Source organism: Adelges cooleyi, unplaced genomic scaffold, assembly GCF_023614345.1.
Source record: "Adelges cooleyi isolate 19-005CV unplaced genomic scaffold, UGA_ACOO_1.1 ACOO_flye_CR_arks_rails_tigmint_CR_PRNA_167, whole genome shotgun sequence".
Classification (NCBI taxonomy): domain Eukaryota; kingdom Metazoa; phylum Arthropoda; class Insecta; order Hemiptera; family Adelgidae; genus Adelges; species Adelges cooleyi.
In genome coordinates, this window is record NW_026095824.1 from 2957239 (window position 1) to 2975781 (window position 18543).

The following is an 18543-nucleotide window of genomic DNA, read 5'->3' on the forward strand; positions in this document are numbered from 1 at the left end:
AATATCACCTACTTGGGGCTTAAGTTGGACCTCAGATGGGTACCTCAGTTTAACCATCTACTTTTCCATTCACTTCCCGTTGGGCTAACTTCCTCCGTTCCTTTACTTCTTGTTTATAATTCCGTCATTCGTTCAAAAATAGATTATGGCTCCTTTTTATTTGTCTCTGCTTCTCACGCTCGTAGAAATAAATTAAACTCCATTCTCGCCTCCTGCCCACGTAGTATCATAGGTGCCTTGAAATCCATCGCCAATTCTAGCTTATTTGTAGAATGCTCCTCCCCCCCTGTCGAAATCCGCTGCCGGGAGCTCGCTGGAGAGTTTCTACTTAAATCCCTCTCTTCTCCTAATTCCCCAATTTATAATCTCTTCGCAGGTATAAAATCTTCCTGGCGTTACGTTCCCAAATCTCTCCCTATTTTAGCCTCGGTTTTGCCACTCTCTCTCTCTCTCTCTCTCCTATTGTCGCCCTTGTATATAAATCGCATTCGAGACTACCCTTATATGATTGCCCATTTAATTACCTCGCTCTTAAACCCACCGTTCTCGGCCTCCACGTTAAAACCCTTCGTTCTCTCCCCCCTTCCGCAGTCAACAATCTCTTTTCCGGTTATATCTCCTCTTCGTTTCCCAATACATGTTCGGTATCAGTCAATTCGGCAGGCTGTTCTGGTTCTCTTTCACGCCTTCAAGCTGTACCATCCTTTCCGTTCAATTCTCGTCTTTCCCCTTTTATCCTAATCATCAGAGATCATTAATCTCTTCAATCCACTCCAGTTCGTTTCCACATTGGGTCCCAGGTCACGTTGGTATATGCGAGGTTGTTGACCTCCCGCTAATTCCACTTCATTCCACTAATCCACCTTTCCTTTCTAAAGAGCTCTGGCTTTTCAGTTTAATTTAAGTCGATATTGATTTCATTTAGTTTTGCACACTCTCTGGTTGTTTTTGGTTTTTTTATCTATCATTTTATATTTATCGTTTAAAATCATGTTATTACTAATAATGTAACCTTACGTTTACTCTTTAGTACTGTTTAATTGCTGAGCCAAATATTTTTTATTAATAAAGGCTATGTACAAAAAAAAAGGAAGTAGTTTGGAAAATAACAAGACAATATCTTTGTGCGCAAATCTTGTGTAAATATCGTATTTGAACCGATAAAATCGTCGACGTTTGATGATTTTTATCGCCTTCGAATTTTTTTTTACATGGAATGTAATACTTGTTTTATGAATATTTATCGAAGGAAGTCAACAAAAAAATGTACCTACACATTTATTATGTGCACAATTGACATTTTTAGTAGAAAAATGTTTACCAAAAAAATTGCACATAGAAAAACACCAAATTTCCACATAGTAGACTTTGGTTGATTTCCAACCACAGCTTAGCGGACATCCAGTGAAGACTGAGACTAAGTAATAGTAAAACACATCCAACCGAGATGGTAAGTCAATTTTTTTTTATATATTTTGTAAAGTTTACTAATTTATATATTTTCCATTTGAAATTTAACCGGTAAGTCAATTTCTTTTCATCGCAAGTTTACAGAATTGGTATACATAATCAACAGTTACAGTATATGTTATGGTGTTTAAAAAAAAAATTATATTATAGAGAACTATTTAAACCACTATGTGATTAGGTCCAAATCAAGTATAAAGACTATGTCAAAATAAAAACACCGTACAAATGGTAAATTTTAAACGGCTATTATTAAAAAAAAAGCTAATTTAAAATTGTAAAATGTGAATATTTTTAGTGGTTTTTCTCTTGTTTATAGAAGTCTTATTGACTCATACGGTTTTGAAAATATTTTTGATCCACTCAAATAAGATATTATTGAAATAACCAAACATTGTTTTAGCGTCTCAGTTGAACTTGGCAGATATTTTAATATTTATTACTTTTCCAGATAAAAATGAACATTTTATATATTTTACTACCATTCGCTTTGGCCAATGTGTCGGTAGCTTTAGGTGATTGTTTTATAATATTAAAACGTACACGAGACTAAAATTCTGTAAAAAAAAAAAAACCTCAAAATTTAACTTGTTTTACAGATGATTACATAAGGCAGGTTATCATGACAAGTCAGTATACATTTTTTTTTCATACAAAATAATTTTTGATATTTATGTATGTCATTTTTTTACAGCCGATCAGATGTATATTGCAAGAGGTAAAATATATATTAATTAATTAATTTTAATTAGAATTCACTTATAATTTATTACTATAGGCAGTGATTATTTTACATAACAAGATGAGTAATGTTAGAGGTGAAATGGTAACCGCTTAACACACGGTATACACTTCATCTGCAGGCTTATATCGATTAAGATTATATCTGAAACTTGACTTTTTTTTATTTCCAAACACATCTGTTGTTTAAATACTTTCTGTATTTTTTTTTTATAGCTAAACCTATAATTCGTTTATTCCAGATTTTATGCCGTATTTCATTCAAGATGTCGTCCTTACTGGAGGCTTTAATCAGGGTAATCATACATGTATATAATATATACTAAATAAAACAATAACAATGAAAACGGTTTAAGTTGAAATATATATGACATTAATTGCAACAAATTATTATCAAACAAATTCATCGGTAATGTTCAATCTTAAATTTTACTTTATTTATTTTGTGTTATTTTCAGTGGAATTAGCTTTATTGTTTTCTGTACCGGGTAATAAACTTCTCAGCACATAATTATGGAACTATTGGTTGATTGATTCGTCGAGTAAAAAATGTTTTTATTTTAATTTCAGAAGTCGACGATGAAGTCATAAAAGAGCACATATTGAAAAGTAAATGTTTAGTAGTCAACCACTGTATAGAAAGGGTGTTCCAGCATGAAATGTTAACTGTAATAGGTGATTGGACATATGGGAGACCCCCAAATAAGCTCCCCGTTTTCATTTTTCGATAAGTAAACAATTGAAGGTTTCGATAAGTAAGTAAAAAAATAATGACCTAAAAAAACAAAAAATTGTTCCATGTTATTCAGTACAAAAAGCTCACCTTAAAAGAGGGATCACATCATTTTCAGTCTTTTTCAGCCCCTAACTCTTCTCTTATCACTTATCTTATCATTCATTTCCTTCTTCTAGTCTCTAATCATTTATATCTTATCATTTATTTATTATCTCTCGTTTCTAATTATTTACCTTTAATATCTTATCATTTATCTCTAATCTCTCATAATTTATCTCTTATCAACTATGTCTTAGCATTTATCTTCTATCACTTATCATTTATTTCTGGTCTTTAATCATTTCTCTCTTATCATTTTTTGAGTTAGGGGCCGAAAGGGACTGAAAATTATGTGACCCCTCTTTTAAGGTGTGCTTTTTGCACTGAATAACAGTCATTATTTTTTTACTTAACCGTCGAAATCTTCAATTTTTTACTTATCGAAAAAATGAAAACGGGGGGCTAATTTGGGGGTCATGCAGATGTCCAATCACCTATTACTTACCTTTCATGCTGGAACGCCCTGTATATGTATTGGGGGAATTATAGAGTTACATATTATTGATTTCTATACCTACCCAACCGATGATAATTGAAAATTGTTTTGTTTTAATTAATTTTAGAGAACACAGACTACCAAAAAATGTTGGAAGATTTTGCTTTACTTTCACTGGACGGCGATAATCGCCTAAAAGATTACATATATCAAAGTGAGCATAGAGCATAGTAAATTATTCAATGTACTGACAATAACCATAGAGTTACAAGTTGATTTCTATTATTAATAAATGATATAGATTACAATTGATTTTGTTTTAAATTTTCAGAGAAGATAGAGTACCAAAAAAATGTGCAAAAAAAATTACTGAAATCCATATGTAAGTACAGAAATTCAACTATTTTATACAATTTATTATTGGATTTTATTATCATGTAGAGTAGGTATCCAACAGTAACAAATGGTGAATTCAGTGATCTAGTACATCAAAGAATACATTTATCACTCTGTTCTCGAAGTACAATTGTAGCTGTTGATTAAAGTTTTTATTTATATATACAAAAAATGATAATTTATGTATTCTCAATACAGTTGTATTTAATTTAGAGAAAGAAAATTGTTATAAGGGTTGATTCCATTAAAATATCAAAGTTTATCTTTTTTGTACAATCGTTAAATTCTATTATCATATAGTTCTAAATAAAAACTATACATGCAAGTTCAAAGACATATATTCCTATATTATTTTATTTAATGTATCGATTACCCAAGTTGAAAACCTAAGTAGAATCGTTAATAGTTCAAACATGGCTACTAGAAGTGTATATTTCATACTCTTTGTTTATATAATCTCAATTATACGATGACAGTTATAGATGAAAAATAAAAAATGTTTTATATTTTGCTCACAGCACCGCCTGCGGCTGAAATACCAAAAGGTAATTATTGTGCATTTATGAATTTTTAAAGAGTTGTAGGTCTTTCTAATATGAGTGTCCTGGTGATATGTTTTAAGAGAAGAGGGAGCACCCCGTTTTCCAGAGTTTTTCTCTCTTACAACTCTCTAAGAGTGTTATTACTAAGATAAGTTCAAAAACGGGAAATGAAGAAAAAAAGTTATTCGAAAAATATTTTTAAATAAACAAATTTGAATCTTATTCGAAGACGTTTAAAATGAATTCGCAATATGTTTATATTTTCAGGAAAAACTGATAGTTTTTTTTTCTCAAAATCTAATGCAACTAATTATTTTGATTTATTTTATTTAGGCTGTTTCGAAGACGCTACTCTAGAACAACTGGGATATAGAAGAAGATCTAGAACTTCGGCAGCTATAAGACTTGCAGTGCGAGAAGTATTAAGTATGTATATTTTGTATAATCTCATCTGGCGTACAATTAAAACTACCTTCTCGACGATTATATTATAACCGTGTTGTACAAACAACGAAGAAAAGCAGTATAAAATGAGCCAAGTATGGTTAATTTTTTTTTTTTTTTAGCTGGAGTTACTATAAAATTCAAGGAATATTCTGATTTGTGTACTCTAATAGGAGTGTACAAAAGTATTGTGGGTTGGGACGAATTTATAGTGGCCGCTGATATCGATGAACATGACGAAAGAATTTGTTGTCTAGTAAATATAAAAGGAGACAGTATCAAATACTATAAAGTCGACGGCAAAATTTGGTACGACTACAAAGGTCCATCGCAAGAGTTACTTCTCGATCAAGCGACAAAGTATATATAAAGTATTTTCTAAGTTCAATAAATCGTTCGATTGTCGAAAATTATCATAAAAAAAAAAAAGCATTTTTTCCTTATAAATTGCCCATATAAAACTCCTTGAACAATACTCTTGCTTTCAAAGAGTATTGTAAACCTGGCACATTATATCAATAGGAAACCTAAATTTGAGCCTCTGGTTTATGAGGAGTTTTGTACACGTTAGAAAGTTATCGTTCTACTGGTAAAAAATGGTTTTCAGTTACAAAAAAATATATATTATGTATATAGCTAACGATATTTGATTTTTGTATACAGTGTGTCCCATTTTAAAATACTAATCGAGTTTTCTACCGAAATACTAATCCAATCGAAAAGTTGCTTATTAGAGAGACTTTTAGAGCACAAATGGGGACGTTATAAAAATGTTAAAAATAAGGTCCAAAATTCAAAATGGCCGACTTACGGTGAAAAACACGGTTTTTGTTTTGTAATGGAAACCATGTAATTTGCATGTTGACCAAACAAAATATGTTCTCATCAAAATCAACAACTTTTGTAGGAAAATGTTTTCGGTAAAACCCATAGTTTGTAAATTAAGTATCTTAAGCTATTTTCAGTTTTGTTATTTTAGTTTGATGCATATGGTTACCTTGGTATGTGTGGTAACCTTGGTTTTAGCCCATTAATGAAATTGTCGCTAATCATTTTAGTTGTTTTTTTTTTTTTTGCTTACAGCATACTTATTATCTTACAAAAATACTTACACGGTACCTAAAAAAATAAAACAAAATTTACAAAATAAATACTTTCTACGCAATAATCCTTGTTTAAGTTTTTTTGGATTTAGCATAAACATTGAAATTTTGCATGCGACAGTAAAATTCTAATCCAACTGGCTTTCATTGGCCGAGCAAGTACCATTTTCAAACGAAATTGGATCTAAGATTGTTAATTTGTTTATATATATATATATATATTTGAAGCTATAATTTAAATATAATCAAGACGTACATAACTTGTTGACTTCACTCATTCAGAATGACGCTTGTACAATTGAGAAGTACCTTCATATTTTACACAACTAATGACCTGGTCTTTTTTTTCCTCCGCACAAGTTGTGTTTTAATACATTTAGTAGATTTATTATTTTCCATACTTTATATATAAAGTGCTAAAACAAAGCATATATATATATTTATAAACAATTTAATAATTGGTATTACCATAAGAGCTGTACCTCTATTTATAAATGAAGTTAACAACACACAATATTCCTTTAACAAATATAATTATCAATTAATGTATCCATTCTTATAAATATTTGATTATACCTAAAAGTAATTTATATCATTATCATTAGTCCCAATTATTTTTTACACATTGTTACTGTTTTATTAATGTGAATAAACATTATAATAAGTTACTTTTTTTTTTATGTTAACATATATTATATTTTACTATTTATTAAGCGACTTCACATTATTTCACTTCGATACAAAACGAATCTGTTCTTTACTTTTAAGCACGATCATAAACAAAAATATACAATATTTTTAAAAGTCTTAAGTATACCTTTAAAACATATTTTAGCATTACTTAAACGTGTTTTTTGTAAGAAGAAGTGTTTGGTGTATCTGTATGAAACTAAACAATAAATTTTAGCTTTTTTATTTGCAACAATAGTACACACAATTCATTGGCCAAACATTTTCGCAAATAATGAACACAACAACAATGTAGTAAACTGCCTTCACCTACCAAATGAGACAAACGATTTTGTGCAGCACATATGTATATTATGTAAGCAATTGCACTGTTGCTCTAGTATAGTATTCTATAGGTACCTTCTTAGTGTGTGAAATCGAAAAATTAAGAAATTCCATTTAGCATTTTATGCTAAATACATATTCAAGGTACACATTTAAAAATATGAATTTAAAAAACGTTATTCTCATTATAACGGCTGTGATATCTATGTCTAAAGGTACGTACATAAAAACATTCATAGCATACAAATGTATAAGCTTTTGTATATACACAGAAGAATCTAACTAAAATTAAAACAATCCAAATGTCTATTTATATTTCACCCCTTACGACAAAAAGATAAGGGCGCGGGTCGTTGAGCTTATTTATTACTATTTTAAGTGTAGTGTATTATATTATAACTTGTATTATACATTTTAGCTAAAATTTCTATGCGTTGTACAAAGCTAAAAATTACCTTACATTTAATACATTATATATGACAAATACCAGTGAGAGATTCGTCCTATTATCCTGTTCGTTGTTTTACATTACATTTTTTTAAGATTAAAGTCATTATACAGATTGCCTACGCGCAATAAAAAATATCATGATTTGTTGTTTACTGAAAACAAGTTGTTTTTTTCAAACGTATTCTGTTTAGTAAATACACGTTTAAACGTGAGTTGTAAAACGGAATCAATAGTTGTCTTTAAAAAAGAAATATATATATATAATTATTGATACATCAAGATGCTACCGTGCAAGAAATACAATAGGTGAAACATGTAAATGACAATAACAACTGCAAAACAAAATATGTTAAGTAAAACCATAAAAATTGTTTTTTGTAAAATTCTTGAAATATACAAAGCTTGTGGTACCTATAGCAACAGCTTACCGTTTGTTTACAACTGTTGTAGTCAAATTTAGTTTTCATACATTAGGTTCTTAAAAACTGTGGCAAAAAAAAAAAAAAAATGTAATGGGTATTTGGGTTAATGATATTTTCCGGGTTCCAGACTGTGTGCATAGTTAATTAGAACTGTTCTAATCATTTTTTGCACAGCAATATCACTGCACGCTGTATTCGATTTAGAGTAGTGGATTATAGATAATGATATAATGTATTTTAAGAAGCAGTAGTTTCTGGCTAATATTGTAGTGTTTAATATATCTGGCTTAAGACAATTCATTAGAGAATTTGGGACCTTAAACTATTTTGAATTTACCATTTTGTTCAAATTTGAACGTTGAACGTACAACATATCTCAAAAACATTTACTATACAAATATAACAACAATGAGTTTTGTTAAAATAAAATGCTTTTCCATATGAGTAAAATATTTTTAGTATGATGTGATTATTTTTTTTTTTGAAAAATAAATTCAAACTACGTATACCCATTAAGTTATTTATATTATATAAATCTATGATCATTGGCAAAATTATATAATTTTCTTTATCCAGTAATAAAATGATTTTATATATAACATATGCGTGAAACATATATATGGCTACCTATAATAAATCTAAACGCTTTTGTATTAAAATTTAAAATATATAATATTTATACACAAGGATAAAAAAAAAATACTAAGTAATTTTTTTATTTCAATATTTCAGGTCACCCGGGAGTTAGTAAGTATTAATGGATAATATCAGTTTAATATGTGCTTTACCAAATATATTAACAGTTTTAAAATTATTTTCAATAAAGCTTAAAATAAATGCTATAAATGCCTTAAATTGTCGAAAATAAGAATATACGTTTGCCAAGTTCATGCATATATTGTATAATTTTCTATGTCCTGTTATGATATTATTTTGAGAATATTACATGTGGCTATAATCGAATTAAACGGTTTTGATAAAATTAAAATACATAATTTATACTACACAAGTTTACAAAAAAATATTTAAGTAATTTTTTTTTTTTCAATATTTCAGGTGACAAGGGGGGTAAACGTAAGTTAACGGATAATATCAGTGTTTGATATCAGCGCTTTACCAAATATACTAGCAGTTTTAAAGTTATTTTCAATAAAGCTTAAAATGCGTATAACATGCTATAATGCTTTAATTGTCGAAACGGTTTTGGATAAAAAAAAATTGTAAAATTTAATACAAAATAATATATATATATATGTATACTTAAGTAATTTTTTCTCGATTTTTCAGCTCCGATAGCGCGACCACCACTACCCACTACCACCACTACCACCACTACCACCACGACCACCAGTGCATCCAGGACCACCAACAGGACCCCCGGGACAAGGTCCACCACCAACAGGTCCTCCGGGACAAGGTCCACAACAACTACTGCCACCAGGACATCGAGGACCACGACCAACACGGCCTCCAGGACCACCACCACCCACCACCAGTACATCCAGGACTACAACCACCACCTCCACCAACAACATGAACTGCCCGCCTGGTAAGTTTTTGCAATTTTATAAAACTCGTACAGGGTGTTCCAGCATGAAAGGTTAGTAATAGGTGATTGGACATCTGGGGGACTCCCAAATGAGCTCCCCGTTTTCATTTTTTCGATAAGTCGAAAATTGAAGGTTTCGACGGTTAAGTAAAAAAAAAAATGACCTAAAAAAATCATAGCGACACCGCTTATCATAACGAGAAATAACAGCCGATTTATCTGCTCAGACAAGAGATGAGGTTTTTACTTTGGAACACAAACGGAAAAATTCGACACAGACACCGGTTATCATAACGAAAAATAACAGCTGATTTATCTGATAAGATAAGATATAGGGGGTGAGAGTTAGAGATGAAGGATGGGGTTGGGGGTGGTTATCAGGATGAGGGTTGAAATTGGGATGAGGATGGGGAGGGGATGTTAAATTTTTTTAATTATGTGTTGTTTTCACGACGAACAAACTTAAATTCATGGTTAATGAACTGATTTAAAATAACTAGCCAAGTGAACGTTTTGCCAACAAATCGATTAAGGCCAATTATTAAAAAACTACTAAAAAGCTTTTGGCCACAACATAAAATTAATCATCGCCTACCATTCGAGTACCGTGGTTACCATTGTCACAAGCCAAGTGTTTGTTTTGGGTTAGCAACGAAAAATATTTCGAATGGTATCGAGGCGCGAAAAAAAGGAGCGGACGCAGAACGAGACATAAAAATGTATCCCGTGGTGTTGCGGACTCGTACGCCAGCTGTTTAGTCTAGAAAACAAAAAAAAAAAAATCACAAGGGCTAAGTCTGGTGATAGGGGGTGGGAGATAGTGGGTAGGGGATAGGGAGAGATAAGAGATTTTTCACTGATTAACAAGGCATAATTTTTTTTTTTTTTAAGTCGTTATTTTTTTACTTAACTGTTCAAATCTTCAATTTTTTACTTATCGAAAAAATGAAAACGGGGGGCTTATTTGAGGGTCCCACAGATGTCCAGTCACCTATTACTTACCTTCCACGCTGGAACACCCTGTATAGGTTATAAGAGTGTAATTGAAATAGCAGTTTTATCATTTGTTTTTCAAACGACTGTAAGTTGGTTGATAATAATATAAGTTTTTGTGACTTACAAACAACATGCGAGCAGTTTTTTAATTATTTTCAACAATGCGCTGAAAATGTTTAATTATTATATATACTTAAAATGTTTTTTTTTAACCGACTATTTTACACATATAATAGTTTGATATTTTAAAATCACAATTATTTCGAAATTTAAACAATGGATACAACCAGTAAATCCTAAGATTTTATTTAAAATGGAAACGCCTTGTACTTGGTAATTTATCAAGGAGCCTGACTTAATTTTAATTTAAATTCATGTACAGAACGGCAGTATCCAAGATCCGTGACGCATTATGAAAATTCATCTGCTTACTAATATGTGTATATTGTAAAATGTTCATCTTTGTTTATCATAATATTGTGTTTCAAACTTCAGATTTCTCTAATAACAATGTATTACAAATAACATATATTTTATTAGCTATCATACAAATGATATTATGTATATTACATACACCTGTCTACCAATAAAAATAATATTCACAGAATAAGTAAACTCGTGTTTCATTGTCTAATCTATTCAAAAATTTTGTTCTTACTTCTACTCCCTCCTCTTATTTGTATTCTTTATTATAAAATGTCTATGGAAAAGCGGTAAACAGTGTCAATTGTTTACATTTATAAGTTATAACAAATATGGATGTACAATGTATAATTAATTTTGATTATTTACTATTTATATATTTTTTTAAACATGGTTAAAGTACACTCAATTAGAATTTCAACTGTGCAGGTTTCATGTATATACCACTATCGGCGGTTAAATTACAGAGCCGGGAACATGAGGTGTTTTTGGATAATTTTTTTTTTTAAATTGACCTACCTAGGTCCAAAAAAGACAATTTTCTCACACACAATGTGCCTGAACCAACTTAAAATGAACTTAAAATCATTCTAAATTTTTGTTTCATCAATAGAACCGTTTTCGAATAAACTGTTTTTTTAAAAATAAAATGTGTGCTTGAACCACATCGGTCAGAAATACACTTATCGTATACCGATCGATGAGGTTAGTCATCATCGTCGTCGTCAAAGTTTTTCAATTACTGTCAAGTGTTTATAAATAACAATGTAGTGTAAGTGAAAAAACTCTATCGACTCGATGTCATTGAAAAAAAAAAAAAAACTAGAAAAATTATATTTTTTTTCTAAAAACTTAAGTTTAAAACTCACAACTAAAAATAATAAATTGCTAACAAGTAAAAATGAATTAGATACTAATCATTTTATCAAGTTTCTTAATACTATATAAAAAAAAATTATAATAACACGTGGCAGTAATTCGAATGATTTTTAGAAACATAAAATAACGGTTTGTACGTCGTTACGTTTGCGAATCATACGAGTCTTCCATTTGTAACTTTTCGTCGAGTATCGAGAGCAAGTTGTACACGTTGGGAGCCTCAGTTTGAAGTATGTCCATCGGGTGCTTGAAATTTAAATGAGAATATACTTAGAATTAAAAATGTTTAATCGGATTGGGTTGTTATTTTAAAATCTGAGCGATTTATCAGAACAATTCCATTAGTCGCTCTCGCTCACCTTGTTCGCGTTTCCGATTTTCATGAAATACGGCGCCAAGGCAATGTGTTTTTCCAAATGAAAACACAAGTTCAAATTGACCATTCTCAAGTCTTTTTCGATTTCGCACTCGTTCAAGTTGCTGAACAAAAATCCTTCTTTGCGTTTGTCAAACAACTATGGAAAACACAGAACGCACGGCGATCACGTTACGAATCAAATCAATTTTAATCGATAAAAACTAAAGGACAATCGTGTGTTGAATACCTTTCCGAGACGTAGAGCGTTGTACAAATCGGCCATGTACAACTCGAATCTGCGTAGAGTCTTTTCGATCCACGCGGTTTCGCTTATTTCCGCTATCCTGTCGGTGTCGTAATTGATATGCCTAAAAAACATACGTAAATACAGACGACGTCGAGTTCTATTACGTATCGTCCGCGGTGGCCACAAACCTCAACATGAGTTTGGCCAGTCTGTCCAACCAGCATAGATTGATCGACATAAGTCCGTTGTAGAACACATTGGGCGGCATGATGGTCCAAAACGGCCAAACCGCGGGTTCGAGGTTTTCCAAAACCGATACCTTTTCGAAAAACGTATAGACCGTGTGCTTGAGTTGTTCGTCTTCGGGATAATGGTAGACACACATGGAACAACAGTGCGACACGTACTCTATTAGACTTTTGACTATTTCAAACTCGGTCGTTTCTCTTAATTTCGGTCCGAACAATTTGCATTCGCAAACGGTTTTGGTTTGTCTCGCGTTTAAATGCTTTAAGGTAAAACATAATTATAGTAAAACACCAAATACCTAACTCGTAAATAAAAAACTTACCAAGTTACAGACCAGGTTGGTCAACGAAGTTATAATCATTTTGTACATTATCTCGTCGCCGGAAATAAACAAAGCGTGTAGTTTTTCCAAAAACCTTATCTTCAGTTCTGTGTGTAATTATTAAAAAATTAATGAATAATAATTTGGCCACACCGAAAAAAAATATCGAATTAATACCTTCTTCCGACGTGAACGACAAATACTCAAAGAGTTCGTAGACGATTCGAACGTACTGTATGCCGTCCCACGACAGCAGATATTGGAAAATGAATCCGTTCACTGCCGCCAAGCCGCGATGAGCGAATTTTTGAAATTGCAAAATATCGTACAGAAACTTCTTTTTCTTCGGCTCCGGCCAATTCAGTTCGTTTTTCAAAACTAACCGGAACACATAAATAATATTAGTCTTTGAACATTAAAAAGTACATATATAAGCCACGGTTTTACTTTGGTCGAGCGTGTGAGCCAAATTGTTTGAAAATCTCTGTTGTAGGTTCAATTGTTCGTCGGTGTTCATCAGTAGTTTGCACCAGCCGCTGATATTGTTCAAATGCAACAAACTGTTGTTGGAAATACTCGGTCTCATATAAGCTTTTGCTAAATCTTTAGCGCTGAAATACAATCGAAATTATTTTGATTTCACCCCCAAACTTTGATAGTTACACAACATAATCGTCGTAGTTTTATTAACTATTAGATTGGTTTTTTTTTTTTTTTAGTATGTCGCATAAGAAACCAATATCAAAGTAGTTTTTTTTTCCTTTACCTGGGCAAAACGAATTTAGGTTTTTCGTTGTTAATATGGATTTTACTAAACGAAACGCCGTCGAAATTTTGTCTTCTCTGTAAAAAAATAAACTAACAATATTAATCCACGTGAATACACACACAGAGGTCGAGCATCATTTACGAATTCTGTAAGTTGCCGAGAATAGGTCGACGCATGCGGGTACGCGATTTCTTTGCGGACGCTGCGTAGTCCAAACGCCAGTTCCGTATAGTACTTTGTCTTGTTGTCGAAAAGGCCTTTGCAACGAGTTTCTTGAACTGTACTTAAACTTTCGAATAAACTAAAAAAAAAAAAAGGAAAACAAAATACAAATTACACGACGTTTATTTTCAACAAACGCCAACAATGCATTTTACGCTAGCAATTTATCGATGTGCGGTTGATTCTTGTGCACGTGCTTGTGGATTTTGCATCGCGTAATCATCCATTTTTGTACGTCTTCGGGTTTGGTCAGACAATAAACGATACCGGCAACCGGTTGACACTACGGAAAGGAGCGTAACGCTTCGTTAATTACCAGGCTAATTACGACGGGTTGATGGGTACTTACTAGATTTCCAATATTGCAGAGCATGAAAAGAAAATTATAATATTTATCGATGGCGTCTAAATTTGTTAACTTTTCTTCGACTACGTCTGAAAAATAAAATCGACATTGAACTACAGACGTCATAATATTATGAGTTATACAATAATATACATACACAGGAGCCAATTAAAAAAATAATGAACTTTTTTACATTCAATATCATTTTTTCGGTACACCGATAAACTCCAAATTATAAGGTCCTCGCATAGTTTAGACGGTATCGTAGGTTCTTCTGGTACGAATACTAAGAGAAATTGTTTGAAGTTGAATAAATCTAGAACATTACAATGTCGTAAAATGTAAACACACAGTTTGTTCAAACAACTTTATGAGAAATAAAGGCACATCACTAGGTATTGTAGGTATTACTTACTCAAATCGACAGTACAAAGCAATTTACATATAATAGTCATTTCTTCATCGTTTAAACCATTGTGTTGGACAACATCTTTAAACTCAAACTTAAAGTAATTAGTAAACGCTGCATTCTTGGACAACTTTTTTCTCTCTAAAAACAAATAAATAAAATATTATAACACCTATGTTTCTATTTAGGCATTAAGAGGTTTCACTGTATGAATACTTTTACTGTAAACAGTTTTATATTAGAAAAAAAATACTTTATTGTTCAGTACACGTCGATTAAAATTTTCAAGTATTTATTTTCATACGACCATAATAGTTTTGAATTTAAACTACAATTGGATAGTTTAATTATTGTCGTTACAAAACATAAAGCTTACCAATGCTCTGAGACAATTCATCGAAAAACTTATTTCGGTCATAGAAGTAATCCAGGGCATCCTCCATTTTATGACAATTGCAAAACCAACTTTATGTGCACAACATATATTATATGAATTATTAAGAGCTGAGGCCGCCGAATGGACCTGGACTTCCTGGAGTGAAGGAACCTGGATCGTAACCCTAAAGGATAATGCAAACAAAACAAGTGTGTGAAACCAGCAACACAGAAACAAAGTACAAACAGAAAAAAGAAACTATAATTATTAATTAACAATATTTATATATATTATATTATTATAAATTATTATCAGATACATTATCACAACGAATTCCCTCCAAAATAACGAACATTGGCTCGTATCAATTTCCACAACTGCAACAGTTGGCAGCCTGCTGTAACACCAGGCTGCCAACTGTTGATGTCGTTGAAGACACAGAATACGGTCGAGTTGATGGCTTGACCACGGTAACGTTGATTTTTTTATTGAAAATTGTTTTTAAAAAATAAAACCTACACAATTTCCACGTTGCATCTAATGCAATCTGGCAAAGAGTGCACGCTGCAACTCGTGTTATTCAAAAGAAATAGTAACTAATTAGAAACTAAGATACAGATCCAGTAATAATTATCATAAATCGTGGCTGTAGCGTTGATTTTAGAATATATTAGAAAAAAAAATCGTAGGTGTAATATATAGTAATCTGAAATCATTCTTTATATTATAATATTATTCTTAAATCAATGGTTTTAGTTTAAAATTTTGGTCGCTAGAGGCCATATTTTGTACAGGATTTTCAAATCTCTCGAACGCCGCCTGCGTAACCGCAGTGGTAACCGCCCGACGACCATTCGTTACCCGGTCACCGGTATCACAATCGCTTGTTTACAATTTTGTAAGTTGCGAAATCTCCCACTTTTTTGTGTAACAAAAACTGTATGGTGTGTGTACTGTGTACATAATCATTGAATATCTTGTGGTTAGTTTTGATGTTGAAACGCTCACATTTTTGTTTTTGACTAATTTTTTTTTTGAATTTAACTTATTATATTTTTGAAGTGTTATTTTAAAGTTTCATGTTGTTATATTTGATCATTCGTGAACTTGTTATCCGTCGATCGCCGATTTATTAGCGAAAATCAACACACAGTGAAACAGTATATTTTTTTACAGAGCGCCAATGTTATCATCGTCCTGATCGACTGATGTAGAAATGGGAATTTGTGTGAAAAATTAAAAAAAAAAAATTACACAACACCACACCGGTAATACCGCCCACTGCGTTTTTCCCTCGACATAATACTCATTGATCTCTATTTAAAACACTACTAGACCTCACTTAGTTGGTCATTTAAAATGAGTTACGGCGATTCAGAAGCAAAAATGAACCTCTCCGCGCTGCAACGAGTCGACCCGTACGTGGATAGCATTGTGCAAACGGCTGGACACGTTGCACTGTATTCGTTTAACGCCGATGTAAATGCGTGGCAAAAAACCAATATCGAGGGCACGCTACACGTTTACAGCAGATCGGCCGAACCTTTTCACAGTCTAATGATAATGAACAGATTGAATACGAATAACTTGACAGAGCCAATTGAAAACGGACTGGATCTTCAACTTCAGGAACCGTTTTTGTTGTACAGAAACTCTAATAATTCGATTTACGGCGTTTGGTTTTATGACAAACAAGATTGTACCAAAATATCTACGCTGCTAAAAACACTAGTAAAGAATTTGGCCGAGAAACAAAATGAAAAATCCACTAAAAAAGAAACGGGTTCTGCAAAAAGTATCGATCTCGTTTCGATGCTGAGCAGAGCTCAAGAAGATTATAGGTGAGACATTTAATATAATATTGTAACTGCTTTACCTACATAATATTATGTTAATATATTTCTCTGTATTAGCTATTAATTGTGATACCGAGTGACCAAATTTAACTTAGCCATGATAAAGTTGTTACCTATAGTGGCCACTACCTTTGCTGCTGCTGCGCTACACAACAATGACATTTGTTTTTATCAATTTCAGGGCTAACAAGACCAGTACCAAAGGAACTGTAACGCCGACCAAAAAAATCGAGGAAAGCGCTCCCCCTCAGTGCGTGATGGACTTCTTTGCCAAGGCGGGAAGCGGGAAAAATTTTTCCGAAGGATTACCGTCGTTGTCGAATTACGCGAGTACCCAAACGCCCGCGTTAAAAGTCGGGTCAAAGGAAAACCTCATGCACAAGCTAATGGCCAGCCCGATCCACACTGTGGAACAGATCGAAATGCAACAGCGATCGGTAACGCCCAGGGCGGACGTTCCGGTAGCCGTATCGCCGGCCGCCGAGCGTGCCAAGCCAGTGAACCAATGTCTGTTCAGCAATCCAAAGCCTCGGACTTCCTCGAATCAATCTACGACCCCCCAACAGCAAGAGGACAGCAATGGACACGTTCACCGTAGTAACGGATATCATAAAACTAAAGAAAGTCATTATAGCGCGTCGCTAATTGAACAGTTTCTCAATGCCAATGAATCCTCTATTGACAAATCTGACACGGCAATGGGTAAATATTATTGCTACTGTGTTTTTAATTCTAATTACCAAAACAGCTGTTGGCAAATATTTTAAATGAAAAAATCCATATTTTATCGTTTTTCCCAGGTTCGACGTCCTCGATAAGTAAGATAGTAGAATCGCATAGGAACACGATCGAGTCGGATGAACTAATGCCGCCCACCAGATTCATCATGGACGATTTCGAAGACGAACTCGTCACGTCTTCCGTTAACGCGATGACGCTGAACGAACCCAAACTGCGGCGGCGGCGTCCAAACTCGAACCCTTGACGAAAAATCAGTTGCTGCAGGCTTTCGATTACTTGTTGAAAAACGATCCGGATTTTATGGTGAAAATACACGAAGCCTACGTCAAATCGTTGTTAAGAAATTAAATCTTAGCGCATCCTAAAATATTCCATTACTTTAACACACGAGTAACAAAATCACTTCAATAGAAAAAAAAAACTTTATTTTGACAAAAACAAACAAAATTGCATACCATTATTTCACCCTGACCGCGATAATGTATATGTATAAGGAATACATATATATACGTATTATATATTGCCGCGAATTAAAACGAAAGATATTTTTATGTTTTAAAAATCTCGACCAATATAACAGTTTTAAAATAAAATATCCACAGTAGTCATTTAAATTATTTTGATTTATTTTTCGCATTATGTAAACATTTGGATTATAAAAAATAATTTAAAAAATTGACCTCATTATTATTTTATATAAAAGTAAATACAGCGTACTTTTTGTCAATGGTATATTTATTTAATATTAAGAATTTCATTAATTTCCTGCTCGAACATTGTTTTGCAATTTACAACTTGCGCAATATTTCTTTTAGTATTATTATTATTATTATTTTTTTTTTTTTGACCATATTAATTTTGTTTCTTTTACCCTATGCTTAAAAGAGTTTTAAAAAACAATTTTTTTTTCTATCTTTTAAGTATTTTGGTTATTCCGATAGTTAATTTATT

General features: G+C 32.3%; 3 protein-coding genes across 4 annotated transcripts; 2 read left to right on the plus strand and 1 right to left on the minus strand.

The window, feature by feature from the left end:
• Positions 1-1711: 1711 nt before the first annotated feature.
• On the plus strand, positions 1712-6128 carry LOC126832832 (uncharacterized). 2 transcript variants are annotated; one of them, XM_050563825.1, is made up of 12 exons: positions 1712-1982; positions 2067-2096; positions 2162-2185; positions 2451-2504; positions 2667-2696; positions 2779-2817; positions 3607-3693; positions 3811-3861; positions 4394-4420; positions 4751-4843; positions 4984-5221; positions 6057-6128. In XM_050563825.1, exons 1-12 carry the CDS (start codon positions 1925-1927, stop codon positions 6094-6096), a joined length of 771 nt encoding a protein of 256 aa, XP_050419782.1. In that variant the 5' UTR covers positions 1712-1924; the 3' UTR covers positions 6097-6128. The 2 variants fall into 2 exon arrangements, with proteins under 2 accessions (XP_050419782.1, XP_050419783.1); XM_050563826.1 differs by lacking the exon at positions 4394-4420.
• Positions 6129-11668: 5540 nt separating this feature from the next.
• LOC126832782 (uncharacterized) lies at positions 11669-15281 on the minus strand. Its single transcript, XM_050563725.1, has 14 exons — positions 14996-15281; positions 14626-14760; positions 14368-14526; positions 14214-14299; positions 14020-14147; positions 13784-13943; positions 13640-13716; positions 13321-13484; positions 13051-13251; positions 12874-12980; positions 12491-12810; positions 12303-12423; positions 12057-12212; positions 11669-11943 (listed from the first exon to the last, which is right to left on the minus strand). The coding sequence occupies exons 1-14, from the start codon at positions 15060-15062 to the stop codon at positions 11839-11841; spliced, it is 1986 nt and encodes a 661-aa protein (XP_050419682.1). The 5' UTR covers positions 15063-15281; the 3' UTR covers positions 11669-11838.
• A 663-nt stretch (positions 15282-15944) lies between these two features.
• On the plus strand, positions 15945-18383 carry LOC126832756 (mRNA-decapping enzyme 1B). Its single transcript, XM_050563669.1, is given in 4 exon segments — positions 15945-16836; positions 17033-17553; positions 17652-17807; positions 17810-18383. Coding segments are annotated over 4 exon segments (1290 nt in total). The 5' UTR covers positions 15945-16354; the 3' UTR covers positions 17941-18383.
• The last annotated feature ends 160 nt before the right edge of the window (positions 18384-18543 follow it).

Excerpts from the sequence above, each read along its gene's own strand:
- LOC126832832 (XM_050563825.1), top strand. The coding sequence starts at position 1,925 with ATGAACATTTTATATATTTTACTACCATTCGCTTTGGCCAATGTGTCG. Across the intron at positions 2,097-2,161 it reads AAGGCAGGTTATCATGACAA|CCGATCAGATGTATATTGCA; the intron begins GTCAGTATACAT and ends ATTTTTTTACAG. Across the intron at positions 2,186-2,450 it reads TCAGATGTATATTGCAAGAG|ATTTTATGCCGTATTTCATT; the intron begins GTAAAATATATA and ends CGTTTATTCCAG.
- LOC126832782 (XM_050563725.1), bottom strand. The coding sequence starts at position 15,062 with ATGGAGGATGCCCTGGATTACTTCTATGACCGAAATAAGTTTTTCGAT. Across the intron at positions 14,148-14,213 it reads TCTGCAATATTGGAAATCTA|TGTCAACCGGTTGCCGGTAT; the intron begins GTAAGTACCCAT and ends TCCTTTCCGTAG. Across the intron at positions 13,485-13,639 it reads CCTAAATTCGTTTTGCCCAG|CGCTAAAGATTTAGCAAAAG; the intron begins GTAAAGGAAAAA and ends ATTGTATTTCAG.